This window comes from Morus notabilis, unplaced genomic scaffold (genome assembly GCF_000414095.1).
Source record: "Morus notabilis unplaced genomic scaffold, ASM41409v2 Scaffold159, whole genome shotgun sequence".
Taxonomy (NCBI): Eukaryota; Viridiplantae; Streptophyta; class Magnoliopsida; order Rosales; family Moraceae; genus Morus; species Morus notabilis.
In genome coordinates, this window is record NW_010366170.1 from 9,874 (window position 1) to 27,856 (window position 17,983).

Here is a 17,983-nt window from a genome sequence, read left to right on the forward strand (position 1 = left end):
TGCTACTGTTGATACTGGAGTTGTTAGAATATCACGTATTATTATGGACAGTGTTAGAAAACAATCGGTCTTGCTCCTCCACCACTGTAAGATGTCTAATTTGTCGTCATCGATTACAAAATTTGATTCAAAATGTTTAACTAGTTCTGAAGACGCTTGTGTTGATGACGATCCTGACACTTTCTCCTTCTTCTTCAAAAAGCTCCACGATGAACTTTTAGGCCCCAAACTGCTTCTTGACGTCGAAGTTCTCTGTTCTTTTTGTCATGTTCCGTATTTTGTTTCATACAAAGCAAATAATTTTTCTAACATTTTCCTAGCATCAACAATAGTTAGTTGCATATCAATATCTAAATTTTCTGCTGTAGCAGACATCAAAGATTCAGTCTCATCTAATCTGCATCTAAGATCTAAAATGGTTGCTAATGCATATAATATAGGACAACCGGCCCAATAAGTTTTAACTTTAGCTTCCACTAGCTTAACTATGGTTCTAAAAAGTTCAGTATCCCTATAGTAAGAAAATGTTTCCGAAATATTAAATAGTTGATGCAAAGCTAAATACGCAGTAGGATAATAAACTCTAGAAAGTAATTCAGTAGCGTTGTAGAAAACTTTTAAAAATTTAAAAAAGTAATCACCAATCTTCCAGTCTGTATCGAAAATTAAATGCTCACTATGCTTACTGTTGACGTACGTTGTGATGATCTGTTGATACGGAATTGCAGTCTTCAACATTAGGTAGGAGGAGTTCCACTTATGTCTCACATCAGTTGGAAACTTTCTTAGGCACATTTGGCTGTTCCTGCAATATTATCGAAATTCTTGGAGACGAGCTCCAGAACTAGATATGAAGGATAACGATTCTCTAATATTTGTTAGATGAGAGGAAATCTATTCAATTCCTGTTTGTACTACTAAATTTATTATGTGACACGCACACCGTTGATGAAAAATTTCACCACCAAAAGGTGGTTTCAAATTAAGTTTAAACATGTTAATTGCAGTTGTGTTAGCTGACGCATTATCAAAAGTAATTGTTAAAACTTTATCTTCTATCCCATAATAATTAAAAATTTCCATTATAGTTGAAAAGATAGCAGTTGCGTTATGAGGAAATGTACATAAATAAAAACCTATTTTTCTCTTCTGTAAAACTCATTCATCGTCAACATAATACGCCGTGATACATAAATATTCAGTTTTATTGCACACCTCCCAAAGATCAGAAGTACAAGATATTATAGCATTAAAAGACCTAAAATTATCAACTAGAGATTGTCTCATTGTATAAAAAACTTTCATGCAATCAGATCGAGTTATGTTTCTACTTACCTATATAAATTGTAGGCAGAATGTCGTCTGTATGAATTCTTCAAACGCTGCATCATTTGCAAAAGACAGAGGTAATTCGACACTAGCTAAAAATTTAGTTAGTGTCTCACGAGCACGTTGTGCATCGTATGTAAAATTTTGCAACCCTTGTGATGTGAGTGATAGTGTTTGTTGACGGGAGTCCACACTCCCACCTTGGTGCAACGGTAGACATGTTTTTCAATGTCTATCTAGATAGCCAGTACTCTCACTTTTTTTATTAGAAAAGTATTTTTTTCAATATTTACATACCGCATGAATTTTCATTTCACCTGTTTTTGAATTTGGTCGGGGCTCTTCTGTGAAATGTTACCATGCGGGCGCAGTTTGCGGTCTTTTTTCCCTGCCACGTTCTCCAACTTCCTCGTTGTGCACCGATTGATTATCAACCGGAACAATTTTCGATTCGGTAAGGTTGGAGTTATGCATCAACATTTCATCCTCGTAAAATGGTTCATCACTAAGCTCGGGGAGCACAGAGAAATTTGATGTGGCCATTTTCTGAAAACAAAAACAGAAACTAATGTTAATTCGTTCATTTATAAACAATAAGCAATATAACTTGAGTAATACAATGTTACAATGTTATGTAACAAAATTGATAAGTAAAATACCTTTCTTTTTCTGAGATTTCTTCAAATTGATTGAAATTTGTAAATGAAAGAGCAAAAAAATAAAAAATCGAGAGAGAAAAGCTTAGAATCAATATCAAAGAGACAAGATGAGAGATAGAATGAGAGTGAGATTAGGAGTTGTGAGTGAATTATTGTGGTGAATGTTGTGTGGGATTTAGAGGTATTTATAGATAATTTGGTGACCATTTTCCGCAATGTGACCGTTGGGCCCATCGCGTGCCGAACACGTGCTTGGGCCGAATCACGGCCTTAACAGGCTAAGGCTGGGCCTGTGCCGCGGGCTGGGAAGCCGAGGCCCAACCCTAGTTTGTTTAACGTTCCAGGCCGGCACGACCCATAATAGTATAGTTTCGAGTCGTGCTGAACCTTGCACTATTACGGGCTGGGCCAGGCCATCCATGGACGGCCCAGCCCATTTGACATCTATATATACATTGGAGCATATACACGCACCCTTCATGCACACAAGCTGTACACGCATATCAAGGAACCCTAGGCACATTATATTTATATTTCCTATGTTGTTCACTCGATTTTCCCGCTTCTTTCTTCCTCTTCTTACTCTCATTACCATTGTAATTTTATTTGACGATTATGATGGAAGATTTGACGACCCTACAGAAGACGCAACTCTCGTTAACGGGTGAATCTCTATAAATTCTCTGAGTCTATCTTTATTTTATTTTTCCACAATTTATTTACTATGATCACAATACTAACTCTTTAAATCGTTCAGATTCAATTACTGACCTTAAACAAATTCAATAGTAATTTCACTACAACAGTGAACTCACAATGTTATTCCACCTGAACAATATTTGGGTTTTAACTAAAAACAAGAAGCCATTTACCTAAAAAGTCATCTTTATCTGAAAAGATGCATACATTTTTGCTATTAAAGTTTCGTTCATTTCACCGATTCGAGTTTTTAATTTTAAATATCTACTGTTAAAAGCTTTAAAAAAATGATACATCTAACTTTTTCTATTACAATTAAAAACTCTCAAAAAATATCACATCTCAGCTCAAATTAAAAACTCAAATCACAACGAGACCTAAATGTCGGACAACATTTCATTTTCCTTGATGTCATTTTCTTTTCCCATAGCCGATTTGTTTGCCTGTGAACAAAAGAAACGTTTCTTTTAAACGGACGACATTCTTATTTCCTAGACAATGATTTTCGCAAAAACTTAAAAACTGTTTTCACGTTCACTGTTAAATTAATCTTTTGACTTCGTTATGTTCTAGATGCATCAACTAACTATGGTATTGACAGAAAGTAACCTCATAAAAAGAGAACTGTTTTTACTAAATAATTCTTCTTAGTACACACTATTTTTCGTTTTTTTTTTTTTTTCTTTTTTGCTAGAAAATTATTTTTCGAATGCTTGCCACTTCACTAAACAGCAAAGACTACAAAAGTAATAATACATACAAGTCCAGTCCGTGCAGGTCATACTCCAAACACTAACGCAGACAAATTCCGTTAAAATGAGAATTGCGTACAAACAAGACTAGAGCACTCTGGATTTCAAATGAATAATAAGTCAAGCTAACAATCAACGAATTAGAACCTTCTACTGGCTCAAGAACAGGAAGAACATCTACCGCTTTCTGTACATCGTATTCTGTTAGGAATCAAGAATAGAGGGGGCGGCAATCTACAGCCGCAGGTTATGTGTGTTAGGCTTAGTAAGTGCTTTGTCAAAGTAATTGCGGATCTCGGGCAATATCCGTTGGATCAGATGAGAGGGCCTGTGATAATCCCCGCATATAGAGAGAGCGAGCGAGAGAGATTATTATTCAGTGGAAAAAAAAATATGAGAAAAAAAAAAAAAAAAGTGGATTTTAAAAGGCACATACCCTGGCTTAGCACTCAATTTTTCAAACTGTTGAAGGATAAACAAAATGCACGTGTGCCTTAAGGACAAAGCATTGAAGGCTTCCGATAGTTCATACATGCTTGAAACATTTTCCAACGATATATCCTGAGTTGCCAAAATAACATAACAATCAGAAACCCACGTAGCGAATCAAGAAAAATATACGGTGAGACAGTGAAAGAAGTATTCTACACCCACCTGTGCAATTGTGTACTCACAAAGTCGCTTAAGACCTTCCAAGAGATATTGATCAGCGACTCTAAGAAGATCTTGAGCAATATCAGTTGCAATATCTATTGATCCAGTGTAGATGAATCTGCACGCAATTGAACCAGTAAATCACGGAAGCTCGATAAAGAAGATTCGGCTGGAAAAAGGAAAGCACAGTTTAGAATTAAACCTCATCATCAACTCGAAAACCTCCCATTTAATGTCAGGAATCTCTATATCCCTTGCATCCTTCTCCTGTAATACATGGGAAGAGAAGTTAAGAAAGAAAGTATTATTAACCATGAGCAAATCCTCCATCCTACGTTGTGCATTTTTGCATGACAAACACTGTTACCCGGGATTTTAAAGGAAGGTAATGATGTACAGCATAAAACCTACAGTGCAAAAATGAGGCTCCAATTCGACTGCTATCTCAATGCACAAACCCAAGGGCGTAGAACCAAACTCAAAATGAAACTAACAGGGGAAAGGAGCAGGTAATTATCCAACTGAGTACTCACTCGGTAACCACCATCAAACATTGCACGGAATGCATCAGAAGACGCAAGCAGGCAAATCCTGTGAGCGTAGAACCGTTTACCTGCAACAGAAATTAAATTTATAAATACACGTGCTTACAAATGCAGTCACAATCTTGTGTCTTTCCTTTATGTATAGAGAAGTAGCATTAAGTATGCAAAAGGCGTACCTTCAACTAGAAATGTAACATCAGACAGCGTAGGACTGTTGACATACTGCTCCCCAAGATAGACCTGCAAAAACATTTCTCTCAGGCAATTGATGCTAATTGCATATTTCAAGGAATAAATTATTTTGTTGAGAATAATGAGAATTAAAAGGGAAATTTTGAGGTGCTACACCCTAACATTCACGCTGAAGTCGGGCATCGGTTTAATATTTGTGTGCACTCTAATGAATAGACATCAATAAGATTTTTTTCCTTTAAAATGAACTACTGAAGGTTTCTTACAAGGTGGTGCATAGAATGTTAGAACGACCATGCCAAGTGCATCTGTACTGACCATTTACATTACTCCTAAATTCAAAATATAGAAGCAGGATATAACAAAACTAAAATAAGTTGCATAGACTACAGAGAAAATTAACAATTATAATATGAGGAAATTGAAAGGAAAAAAAAACTGACTGAACCCCTATCTTCTTCAGAGAACAAAACTCCAACACATATATGTAAAGCTGAACAAGTGTAGGTATGATCAAGGGCTAGCACAGTGACTAAACAATAAGTGCATCAAAAGATATGAAGAATGATAAGGAAATAAGTAATATAATCCTAACTAACATTTTTTGAGGAGTCTTTGCTGACTAAGATTAACTCTTCGAGATTTTTGAGAGTGCATGACCAGACATGCTAACGAGCCATATTAATTCACCAGAATCACCATGATGACCGTACATGATGCCCAGAAACGGTATCTAATTTAAAAAATCATGGGCAGATGTTGCAGACCATCGAGTTCAGAAAATAATCTTGCCTGTGGTGTTGGAGACGGGGGAGCTGCATCTACAGGAGAAAGAGTTGTAGCTTTGTTGGCCAACTTGTAAAGAGCCACGGCACCATCAAGTTGCTGCTTGACGCTAGTCGAACCAAGAAGCCCAAGAAGTAACTCCAATCCTGCATGTTAGTGTATATATCATTACTCCAGACCAGCAAAACCCACAAATAACACAATTTGCAATTTGAAGAATATGAATTAACACAGATAATATAAGAGAATATGACGTGCCTTTGTTGTCAATGAATATCTTTCTCTGGTCTTCTGGGGCACAAAGATGGGCAAGGGCCAAAGCGACTCGTCTTTGCACTGCCTTTTCCCCCACACGCATCAAATATAACAGATGGTTCAAAACCTGCCCCAAGAAATTAAGGGATCAGACATCTCATAAGTTTCTGAACAATAATATTTATTGAACATGAGAATAAAAGTGAATCCCTGGCAAGTGGCGTGACACCACTAAAACCGATGCAATAATAATACTAATAGTGAAATAAAAGATGGTGCTCACTCTTCCATGAATCTTCTCCTCTAATCTTTTTAACGTCTTTGCCACACAATCTTTTGTTGCCTGCAGATATATTTGAATCACATTTTTAAATGTAAACTTAGAAGCCAGAAAGGGTAACAATAACAGCTAATCTTAAATAGCAAGATAATAAAATAACATCTAGCAAAAAAGAAAAAGACTTACTTGAACAATAAACTCCCCATCCTGCAGCTTCTGGACACCTCCCACCCTAATAAAATCGGATACATTATCCTATTGGAGAAAATGAATAAGCAAAGCAAAAGATTAAATCAAAGTGGCATTAATATCAATCTTTTTACCAACTGAAAGACGTGATCCACAGGTAGAGACAAAATAAATAAAGTCATACCTCGTTATCTGCAAGGCCATAGAGAGCAAATGCAGCATTATGCTGCAGAGACCCATTTTTGGAATCAAGAAGCTTAAGCAATGGCACTAGACCCCCGTTGTGCGCAATACCAGCTTGGTTATGTGTATCCTGAAATAGAAAATACTAATCAAGCCAACCATAATATAACTCTGACTAGTTACAACTGAAATGGCAATTGTTGAAGCAACTTCAGAGGTTTTTCAATTGTCATGATGAAAACAAATTTCAAATTGAAGTGATTAACAACCCACAGAAGCAGGTAAACCACGAAGAATCTGATGAACTTTGATTTTAGCAAGCATGTGCATACACATAGGTATTACAACAACATACGCATAAGCGTGCAAGCACATGCTCATCTTCTACAAAGAGTGAGTTGTAACTTTTGCGTAAAATGGTGCCATCAGAAACCTGAAGAACGTAAAGAAAAACAAAGAGAGAGAGGAAGAAACCTGTGCCAGCCTCCCCAGTGCAAAGGCGGACATCTCCCTCAGTTGTACATCTGGGGATTGAAGCATCTCAATCAAAGGGCGGACAGCACCCCTCTGTACAATGTGAACCTGCAAAATTACTACAAGTTTAACACAGTAATAAAGGAAGAGTAAAGGATGCAAATACGTGCATATCAAAGAATCTTCAGAAACTGGAAAAGACATATCAATAATGTGCAATTAGTCGACATCCAAAACACCTATGCTTGCTTCCATGCTACAACCACTAAGAAGGAAATGAAATGTAAAAGCATGGCACAGCAACTGTAACCTAAACAATTCTGTCTTTGTCTTTGCTTTAACAAAGAAAAAAGTTGGACAAAATTGTTGCAATATTCTAGTCGCCAGTCGGTGAAAATAGAGTTGGAGAAGAAAGAAAATGAATCCACCTTGCAATCAGAATCAGTGGCAGCAAATTGCCCAAGTAACAAAGCTGCCTCTCTTTGACTCTCAGAGCAGCAAGAACTGTTATCCAAATATAAAAGCCATTAGTATTTAGTGAAAAAAAAAATGCTCAGTTGACATTACAACACATCAACAGCATAGTAACAGAGAAAAGGGCAATGAGCAATGAAAATATCGGGAAGACTAACCTAAGTAATCCAATAACAGGTTGTAGCGCTCCAGCTAAAAGGACTTCTTTCTTTATATTTGGAGAAGAATGTACCAGATTTCCAATCACACCAACCTGAAAACCATGAAAATCAGTTGATGCTGCAGATAGCATGAAGAAAGCCTGGTAAGATCTAATTGGCGTAGGACAAAGTCAATTAACCAAAAACATACCGCTTCATAGTGTATAGCAGCATCCTCAGATCGAAGCATCAATATGAGGGTGGGAAGAGCATTACATTCAACAATCTGCAAGTTCATGACATCACAAACATTACTTCACATCCAGATCAGCCTTATAATATCCAATTTTACCCTGATTTCCTACTACCTGATTCTTATTCTCATCATTCTTAAATGCCAGGGTTCGCAGTGCTCCGGCAGCTGCTCTCTGCACCTTTGTATCAGTAAAATCGAGCAACTCAACCAGTGGTGGAATTCCACCTTCTATCCTGTAAACCCAAATTCAATTTCTCATGAACATATACCGGGTGCCGACAACAACATTAAAGTTCCAACACTAGACTAATGAGCAAACCTGACGCGTGTTTTGATGCTACTGTTTTCATGAGCAAGGTTAGTGATTGCATCGGCAGCTCTACGAATGACGCTGTTTACAGCCCGAGAAATCGAACCATTCCTGTGCCTCTTTAGTAGATCCACAAGATGAGACAAAGCACCATTGTCAACAATAAGTTGTTGATGCTCTGGCTGTCAAGAGATAAACATGAAACAGAGGGTTCAGCAATTACAATTTACGTGTAAATGTAATCCTTGAAACAAATATCTCATGGAGATTAGCCGCGTTAGTTTCTCCCATTTTTGGAACATCATTATCAGAAGCAATATGATTCCTAATTAGTCTAGCATTTATTTTGTTTATTTTATTTTTGTAATATCTATTTTAGTTTCTATCATTATTAATTCTATTGGATTTTGAATTAGTCAAATTAGTTGGCTTTAGATTGTCTAGTTATTTCCGCTGCATATCTCATCAAGCGATTAGGAGTGATCTTATTAAGTGTGTGGGCAGGCTTATGGATAATGGGTGTATCTTGAGGGGAAAATAAGCCTAAATCTATCCTTTTATTTTGATTAATTACGGGTTCGTATCACAATATCAGAAATTAAGAACACTGATTAAAAAGAAAAAAAAAATCTTTTTTCACAAAATCTCCTATCGGAAGAAAGAAAGAATTAAAAAAAAAACAAAACAAAACAAACAAAATCTTTGCCTTTTACTAGCTAAGGAAAAGGGACATACAGTTCATCCAGACACAGGAAAAGTATATATATGTATTCTTTTTTTTTTTTTGGCAAGTAAAGTCACTAAGTTCTGGCAATGTAAATATATCCCTCGGATTGATATAGAAATTATTGAAATCAAAATTTAAGCTGCATACTTAAAATAAGCACCCATCAAGCAGAGATAGATATCTAATTAAAAATTAAGTAGAAAATAAAAGGCGATGAAAATTAAGTGAATTGAACGACCTTCACGGCAAGAAGCCCTAGTGCAAAGGCACTTCCTTTCTCAACTTCGTGCTCGTACGGCTTCGCGCTTCGATCACTTAGGCCTGAAGTAGGAGGTTGAAGGTGCTTCACCAGCGCCGGAACCGCACCGCCTTCGACGATCACGTTCACCACCTCCTCTGCAACCAAAAACAGGAAAGCCTCAAATTCCTAATCCCTCACAAGCTCAAACGAAAGATCGGGAGAAAACAGCACGACTTGAGGTAGTTTCCGAGCCAAAAAACGAGAAATCCAGCGAGATCGGAGGAAGTTAAGCACCGGCGGCGGCGGAATTCTTACCGTTCTTGGCGAGCTCGGCGAGGACGTGAGTGGCGCGCTTGGCCGCGGCGCGATCGGGTTCGGACCAAGAGAAGGTCAGGTTGAGGACTTGGACCTGCGCGGAGACCTCGGAGAGAAGAGCATGGCGGGCGTCGGCGGAAGCGGAGGCGGAGATCTCGCGGTCTTCTTCGAATTCGTCCTCCAGTTTCCTCTTCTGGCCCTTCCTCTCCGGGAGGCACTGATCCTGGCGCCTCGGAACCTCCATGGACGCCTGAAGAAGGAAGCTTCAAGCCACTCAGAGCCTGATCCGAAATGAAATTTTGGATTTCGAATAGCTCGGAATGAAAGAGAAAGAGAGCGAGATTGGGGGTATTTTGGGAATACAGGGGAGAAGAAAAAAAGACAGTAACGCTTCGTTTTCTTTTCTTTTTCTTTGTCTTTTTTTAGTTTTTAATTTTTTTTTCCGGTGAGGTGTCGGCTCTAAACCGGCCAAAATGGATTTTTTTCTTTTTTCAGAAATTTAATTCCCGGGTTTTAACTTTTAATTTTGATTATCATTGTTTGATAATGAAATTAACGTGCGCTCCCGCCGGGGATTAGCGTAAAAAATGGGTGAATTTGGCTAATGTGCGCATGATGAGTGAAAGAAGAGAGAGAGTGGGGTAAGTTTTGGGACTTTGGGCCGTGGAAAATGCTGGGTCCACATATTTTTACCCTTTTCTCACTGACACGAACAACTCAGATTAAACAAATAAATGATAAAAGAAAATTAGATGAATGCCCAAATAACACAAATAGCTTCGAAGAAAAACAAAAACAAAATAAAAGAATAGTTTTATATTAAAAATAGAGAGCATGATGTTTTCTCTCAAATTAAAATAAATTATAGTATATTAGAATGAGGAGTTTCGTACGTCCCATTTAATAGAGTGCTATTCTCTTTTATTACATATAAAATTATAGGAGAGAAGTGTTACAATCGATAATATAATTAATATGATTTAATAATCGGTCATTAAATATCTTTAATCATCAACCGTTACACTACTTGATGACTCTCGTGTGACCTTCAAGATTCAGCCTTTAAGTCAAGCTGGGTGTTAATTCGACGATAAAGTGCCCGAACGCTCGAACGCTCGGGTGCTCTAATGTTTGGGTGCTCATAATGCTTTGACGTCGGTCTTATTGGTGTTTAAATGTTCCGCGAGTCATATGGCAATGTCACATCATAAATATACTATTATAACAAATCCCATTCAACAATAATATGTAAAACTAACATGAATTAGAGGAATACATGAACAATTCATGGTCAACTATATCTAATAGACGTGCTACGGTGCTGGCCTGTCGAAAATAAAAAAGAAATGTACGTAAATTATTATTTTTATATTAGTAGATGTATAAAACATTACCATATCAATTAATTAATAAAAAATTACAATTTAAATGTCACATTAATTTAAACACAATAATTGAGATTTGAATTGATATCCTAATATTATTATTTTTTTTTTAGAAAATGTCATGAGATATATTGGAATTAAATATAACAATTAAACATGCAATTCTAGTAGGTGTCTCTACCACCACATAAGTCCACTTTTGGTGTATAACATTATGAAATTTGGATAATACGATTTCCTGGTGCGAGGGATTTGGAGATTGAAGGTGACGCGTGGGCATAATAAACTCATCATTTACCAAACGATGGTCATGGACTGATCATGCACGTGAATTAATGACTGGGTGGTCATGATTTTCAGCAAGTGCATATATATATGTTTTGTGCACTATCGGATGTGAAAAGAGCTTTGGCCCCGTTATCTTTGGACAATGTTAACTATCCCCATGAGCAAGCATCAATCAATGCAATAACCAATCTATGATGTGAGTGTCAAAAACAGAACAAATAAAATGACGTTTGCTTCATGGATTCAGAATTATGATTTAGAATTATTCTCGTTTTACGTGTATTTTTTTGTGAGAGAAATACACTGTAGAGAATCATGAATCATGATTCAGAATAAGAAATAAATACAGGAAATAAATATCCTTTAAATAGCAGTTTAAATCTACAAAACAAACGTGTCAAATATGAAACCTCCATTAAACTATAGACAATAAGCACAATATCACTAGAGTAGCACCTTAGTGGTTAGTATTTGGACATACGTACTTGAAAAATTTGGAGGATCTGATTTTGTCATCGTCTAGAACATAACAATTACGCGAACCAACTAGCAGGATTAGGGAATCCGATGATGATTACTACATTAAAATAAAGAAATTTTGGATGCTTTCAACTTTGAAATTAAATAAAAGGGCAAAAAACAAAAAAAAAAACAAAAAAAAAAACAAATAGGAAAAGAAACAGAAAGTGGGTCGTGATTACTGGCCCATTTCAACAAAAATTAGGGCCCCATTTCAGTCGGCAGATAGTGGCCAAACCCACTGTCTTGTCCTTCCCAACCCACTCTTGTGTCTGAGCCTTTATCTACTTGTGCCACGCGTGCTTTGTTATAAAATTTTCATAAGTGGAGTTTGTTTATAAATCTCTCGATCGTTTATGAGATGTTTGCTTCTTATATTTGTTTTTAATTTTAAATTATAATTCATAATTTTTTATATTATTTTTTTTCATAAAAAATATACGTAAAATAAAAATAATTTTAAATTATGATTTTAAATTTATTAATCAAACGTACACTAAATTTGAATCACATTAATCTTTTTATTAAAATATTTTATCTAATAAAAATATAAGTAACCAACAAAGAATGAAGAATGAAATGCATAGATACAATACAATCGTCACATAGAATTAAGTGGAGATATGGAGCTGGAGTGGTTGGACTGAAACTTGGTTCTTGGAAAAATGAGATGGGAACAATGTTGTTCAGATTTTTGTTTTGGACTCAGTCTTTAGATCAATAAAAAAAATTGGAAGAACAATATTGTAAATATTATTTAATTTAGAAATGAATCCCTCACCTATAGTAACAACCATCCCTTATTGATCAGGAAAAAAAAAAAAAAAAACAACCATCCCTTTTTCATTCGTTGTTAACTCATTTGAATCCCACCTATCTCATTATAATATTTACTCTTTTCTTATTTTCTTTAGTGACTCTTCCCAAATTTTTCTTTCCCCTATAATTTTGGAAAATACTATAATACATTTTTTTTTAATATATCATGTAATCTATTTCTAATCATCGAACAATGAAAATAAACTATCAAATTCGTTAACATTTTGTAAGTTTCTCTAGTATGATTTAAAAAAAGAATTACTAATAGTTTTTTTTTTTTTTTACCGTCAGATTTGTATAAAAAATTATCTGTTATGCATATTTTTTAATCTGATGTGATTTTTAAAAATCAAATCCTAACAATAAGGTGGCCTAACAGAGAAACTTCTTATTAATTATCAACTAAAAGATGATAATTTTTTCTTTCCAAGAGTAAGATCATGTTTTTTCCATCATCCAATAATTTAAAAATTTTTAATATGTAACTTAGGCCTCATTCACTTTGCGGATTCGAGTTTTCAATTTGAGTTTAGATGTAATATTTTCTGAGAATTTTTAACTATAACAGAACAAATTAAATGTGACATTATTTGAAAATTTTATTTATAGAAATATAAAATTTAAAATTTAAAATGATGAAATGATGGAAACCTTAATTAACCAAATTCTTCCCCTAAACAAACAATTAACCAATTCTACAAAAAGAAGAATAATAATGGCCAACCTCTTTTCCCTTCCTCTGATTCTCTGAAAATCAATCGAACAAAAACTAATTTTTTTTTTAGTTATTTTATTTTATTTATTTACAGAGAGGACAAAATTAACCGTTACTGTAGTGCACGCAACCGAGGAACAACAAACAATAACTGCCGGTGTTTATCCGCCTCTGAATTCGCCACGTGTTTCTTTTTTCCATTTCATTTCATTATTTATTTATTTATTATTTTTCCCGCGTAACTTCCACTTGACAAGAACTACAAGAAGTTAAAACTGAGTTCGTTTCCTTTCAAAAGAAAAAAAGAAAACTGAGTTCGTTCGACCGAGTTAATATCAATAACAATAATAATAATAATACCTTCCTCTTCGCCAACTCCATATCCTGTTCCTTTCTTGCTTGACTCAGCCATTACTTAGACCCTTTCAACTCTCTCTTTCTCTAAACCACTTCAAACCAAACCAGACCAAACCCACTTTCTCTCTCTAAAACCTCTGTTTTTATGCTGTTTTCTTTCAGTTTATCGTACATGCCAATTCCTCACCAACAATGTCCTCCTTCGTCGTCTTCTTCATTCTCTCTCTATTCTCTCTCTTCCCTCTCTCTCTCTCCCAACCCAAAGGTAATTTACGAAAAGGGGGAAAAAAAAAAGAAGAAACTTTTTTTTTTCTTTCTAATTTGATGATTCTGATTTATTTATTTATTTATTTTTTGAAAAGGGATTTTGATCGACTGTGGCGCGACCACGGACACGGTAATCGAGGGCCGCCGATGGCGCTCCGACGCGAATTTCGTCTCCGGCGGGACCCCCAAGGCCCTCGAGGTTACCGTCCTCGACCCCACCCTCTCGACCGTCCGATCGTTCCCGAACGATCTCAACCGCAAGTTCTGCTACACCGTGCGGGTGTACCGCGGGGCCAGGTACATGGTCCGGACGACGTACTTCTACGGCGGGATCAACGGCCGCGATTCGCCGCCGGTGTTCGATCAGATGGTCGACGGGACGCTCTGGAGCGTGGTCAATACGACGTCGGATTACGCCAACGGGATGTCGTCGTATTACGAAGGGGTTTTTCTTGCGCAAGGGAGCACCATGAGCGTCTGTATTGGGGCTAGTTCTTACACAGATTCTGACCCTTTTATATCGGCTCTGGAGTTTGTGATTTTCGATGATTCTTTGTATAATTCTACGGATTTCAAGAATTTTGGTCTTCACTTGGTTGAAAGGACAAGTTTTGGGTATGCTGGTTCTGTGATCAGGTATGTTTAACAAGGACTTTTTCTCAATATTTTTTGATGCTTAACGATCAATATTCATTTGGGTTTAAGCAATTAATTCTGGTTAATGCATCGATTTTTTTATGTTATTGTAGTTTGAAATAGCAGTATAAGTGTGTTAATTATGTCGAAAACAAGAATTAAAACGGTACATTTTCATGTTATTGTTAGAAGTTAGCATTTTTTCTCAATATTTTTGGATTCTTGATGATTAATGTTCAGCTGGGTTTAAGAAATTTTTTGAATTCATTCATATATATTTTGTTTATCATAGTTTTTCAGCAATTTGAGCATTGTTTGATTAGGGGATTCATATTTCTCTGTTCCTTGATGTTAAATGCTGGGAACAAGAATCAATAACAATGCAGTGGACAATTTCTCAGCTTTATTTTCTATTTGCATTATACTTTTTTTAAGTGCTAATAACTTCTGCTTCTTGAGTAAGATAATTGAGAACTATAGTATCATCTAGAGAAAATAACAGTTGGAGAAATCAAACTTTTTTTTTTAAACCAAATTGGTTATTAGCTGCGGAAATTTAGGAACATATAACCATCTTTATCACAATCTTCAATTTCTTCAAAGCTCTTCTCCAAAACCAATTTTCAACATAGACTGATTTCTGTTCTAAATTGTAACTAGTGTGGGTTTCACCACTGTAGTTTTTATTCTACTTAGTTTTGTTTTGTAAAATACAAAATTCTGTTCAATTTCTTGATCTGAATGTTCCGTGTCACCAGATATCCTGATGACAAATTCGACCGGTTTTGGGAGCCACTCGGAAAAGAGAATCACACCTTGGCAACTAGCAGAAACATATCTGTTTCTGGATTTTGGAACGTCCCACCTTTGAAAATCTTCGAAACCGGGCTGACAACTGGCCAAACAGAACCCTTGGAGTTGAACTGGCCACTAGTTTCCCTTCCGGATGCTAAGTACTACATTGCTTTGTACTTTGCTGATACCATTAACTCATCATCAGCCAACTCAAGGGTGTTCAACATAAGCATCAACGGCGTCACATATTACCGCGATTTAAATGTGACTCCAGCAGGCGTTGTTGTCTTTGCAACTCAGTGGCCTCTCTCTGGTTTCACAAGGATCACCTTGACCCCTTCTCATAACTCAAATTCTGGTCCTTTGATTAACGGAGGGGAGATATTCGAAGTTCTCCCTCTCGGAGGAAGAACTCTTACCCGAGATGGTATGCTTCTTAGAATCTTGAACTTTGTACTGGAAAATTTGTAAACATTTGGGACAATTCATTTACACGTTTGTTGCTAAAGTTACCATTTCTTAACAAGAATTTATGTTTCTTATCACAGTAATTGCTCTGGTACAATTCAAAGATAGTCTTGAAAACCCTCCACTTGATTGGAATGGCGATCCGTGCTTGCCTCGTCAGTATTCATGGACCGGCATTACTTGCTCTGAAGGCCCTCGGATTCGTGTGCTTACTCTGTGAGTTTTGACTTCTTATTGACTATCGTACAAATCTATTTTTGTGCTGCTTAAAAAACTTGTTGCTTCTTTCCATTTCAGAAACTTGACAGGCATGAGCCTTTCTGGAACATTATCACCTGGTATTGCCAATATGACTGCACTGAATTCCATGTAAGTTATCAAACATTCACAAACTCACTAATAAGATCTTAGGACTCAGTAATTTGCTCACTAACAATCACATTTTTTTTGACAGCTTGCTTGGGAATAACAGATTATCAGGAACTATTCCTGATCTCAGTTCTTTAAAGAGGCTAGAGAGACTGTAAGTTATTGAATCTCATGATTTTGACCATATTACATTGAAAAACGAATTTGAAAGCGCTAGTGTTTGTTCTTTGATAAAGTGATCAGTAATCTTTTTTGGGTTTTTTTCTGTTTGGATTTTTTTTCTGCTGCTATACCTTTAGTTTATCATGACCTGTTTCCTGGGATATGGATCTTCATCTTGGCTTTCTTGACCATTTTTCTTCTGCAATTTTAGGCATTTGGAAGATAATCAGTTTAGTGGAGAAATTCCCTCATCGCTCGGGGACATCGCTAGTTTGCGAGAGCTGTAAGTTAGTCAAGCCAGAAATTCCAACGTTTTTTTTGTTTCTTGATCGTCCATAACTTTCTCATTTCTCATATTAACCTTATGATTTATGACAACGGATTTGGATATTTCTTTTGAAGCCTGAATTTTCATATAGTTGGGCGTTTTACAAACTGGCTTAATCCTTGCTGTGCCTCACTTGTTCTTTGTTTACTCCAGATTCTTACAAAACAATAATCTGACTGGGGATATTCCTAGTAGCCTCAAAGGAAAAACCGGATTGGATCTAAGGTAGTATTTAAATTCTACAAGTGATTGGAGTCTTATGAATTTCTTAGCATATCCTAATTGTTGCAATTTGCTTATCAGGGTCTCTGGAAACTCACTCTCGTCACCTCCACCTTCTTGATAAGTCTGTGTATTCGAAGGTAAAGAGACCATGGCCTCTCATCGAACCCGACATTTTGATCGCAGTCCATAGTTTTCATAGTGAGCTTCAAATATTTCTCTGGAAAGTTCTCATGCTCATCCAGCATTCTTTGGTTTTGACTGGATTCAAGATCCTCCATGAAATTTCATTAATTGTCCGTTTGTTTGTGGGAATTGGGGTTCATAGTTTCTATTGTTAGTTGACTGTCTGTCAGTCTTATTCTTTATTTTCTTGGTTCATTCTTCCCAATTGTATCTCTATAATTGTTCATATACACAGCTACTCATTTTTTAGAAAAAAGAATAGAATTAAAAAATAGTGATTTTCTTCACTTGTGTGATATAAATAAACATGAACGTGACAGTAATGAGCATCCATTATGTCCTCACTTCTTCAATCTTTAGAATCAAATATGGTTGTTCAACTCTTTGTGCTTTTCACGTTCATAAGTAGAGAAATTTCAATTTGTAACACCAATGTCTTGTTACTTTTGACCAATTAATTAATTAATTATTTATTTATTTATTTAGAACCTCAAATGTTGCAAGTGGTTATGAAAAAGATTATTATGTTAAGTTCCTACCAATTACCCAATATGCTGTAAAACACAGGCTTACTCACATAAACAATTCAGAAATCAGAACCATTTGCTTTCCCGAGTTTTTCTCATACCAAAGATAATTTAAAAATCTAATTAATAAAGAATTTTCATCAATCAAATAGTTTGCCCTTAACACCTCATATAACCTGTTTTATTCGCCAACCCTGCAACTCTTCTGTTGCACCAGGCATGATTTACCACCTCCTGTTTGGACATTAGAACCATACAAAACATGCACTTAATACCAGAAGGGGAAAAAAAAAGATCCGTTGAATTTGTTAATAGCATCCAACAAAAAGCTACAAAGTCAGAATTTACACTATGATTCTTCAGATCCACCATAATCAACATTCTAGACAAGGAACACACAAAAAAAAAATCACAAAAAAAAAAAAAAAAAAAAAAAAAAAAAAAAAAAAAAAAAAATTTAAACCCCTGAAAAACCAACAA

The 17,983-nt window shown here is 35.9% G+C and overlaps 2 protein-coding genes across 2 annotated transcripts; one reads left to right on the forward strand and one right to left on the reverse strand.

Annotated features, from left to right (window-relative positions):
• Nucleotides 1-3,370: 3,370 nt before the first annotated feature.
• On the reverse strand, nucleotides 3,371-9,829 carry LOC21395569 (ARM REPEAT PROTEIN INTERACTING WITH ABF2). The gene is made up of 19 exons (XM_024173257.1): nucleotides 9,461-9,829; nucleotides 9,143-9,300; nucleotides 8,187-8,359; nucleotides 7,980-8,100; nucleotides 7,823-7,897; nucleotides 7,630-7,724; nucleotides 7,426-7,501; nucleotides 6,998-7,105; nucleotides 6,525-6,653; nucleotides 6,338-6,406; nucleotides 6,155-6,214; nucleotides 5,875-5,998; nucleotides 5,623-5,762; nucleotides 4,815-4,878; nucleotides 4,627-4,706; nucleotides 4,296-4,360; nucleotides 4,094-4,211; nucleotides 3,876-4,000; nucleotides 3,371-3,767 (listed from the first exon to the last, which is right to left on the reverse strand). The coding sequence occupies exons 1-19, from the start codon at nucleotides 9,702-9,704 to the stop codon at nucleotides 3,674-3,676; spliced, it is 2,118 nt and encodes a 705-aa protein (XP_024029025.1). The 5' UTR covers nucleotides 9,705-9,829; the 3' UTR covers nucleotides 3,371-3,673.
• Nucleotides 9,830-13,542: 3,713 nt separating this feature from the next.
• Nucleotides 13,543-17,274, forward strand: LOC21395570 (probable LRR receptor-like serine/threonine-protein kinase At1g67720). The gene is made up of 9 exons (XM_024173258.1): nucleotides 13,543-13,808; nucleotides 13,906-14,446; nucleotides 15,205-15,668; nucleotides 15,790-15,925; nucleotides 16,007-16,078; nucleotides 16,164-16,232; nucleotides 16,452-16,523; nucleotides 16,722-16,793; nucleotides 16,872-17,274. The coding sequence occupies exons 1-9, from the start codon at nucleotides 13,736-13,738 to the stop codon at nucleotides 16,909-16,911; spliced, it is 1,539 nt and encodes a 512-aa protein (XP_024029026.1). The 5' UTR covers nucleotides 13,543-13,735; the 3' UTR covers nucleotides 16,912-17,274.
• The last annotated feature ends 709 nt before the right edge of the window (nucleotides 17,275-17,983 follow it).

Bases quoted from the DNA above. Each gene is read 5' to 3' on its own strand.
- LOC21395570 (XM_024173258.1), top strand. From the start codon at position 13,736: ATGTCCTCCTTCGTCGTCTTCTTCATTCTCTCTCTATTCTCTCTCTTC. The intron at 15,669-15,789 runs GTATGCTTCTTA...TTCTTATCACAG, and splicing joins AAGAACTCTTACCCGAGATG to TAATTGCTCTGGTACAATTC. The intron at 16,233-16,451 runs GTAAGTTATTGA...CTGCAATTTTAG, and splicing joins TTAAAGAGGCTAGAGAGACT to GCATTTGGAAGATAATCAGT.
- LOC21395569 (XM_024173257.1), bottom strand. From the start codon at position 9,704: ATGGAGGTTCCGAGGCGCCAGGATCAGTGCCTCCCGGAGAGGAAGGGC. The intron at 6,654-6,997 runs GTTTCTTCCTCT...TTTCTATTTCAG, and splicing joins CACTGGGGAGGCTGGCACAG to GATACACATAACCAAGCTGG. The intron at 4,707-4,814 runs GTACGCCTTTTG...TTTCTGTTGCAG, and splicing joins TGTTACATTTCTAGTTGAAG to GTAAACGGTTCTACGCTCAC.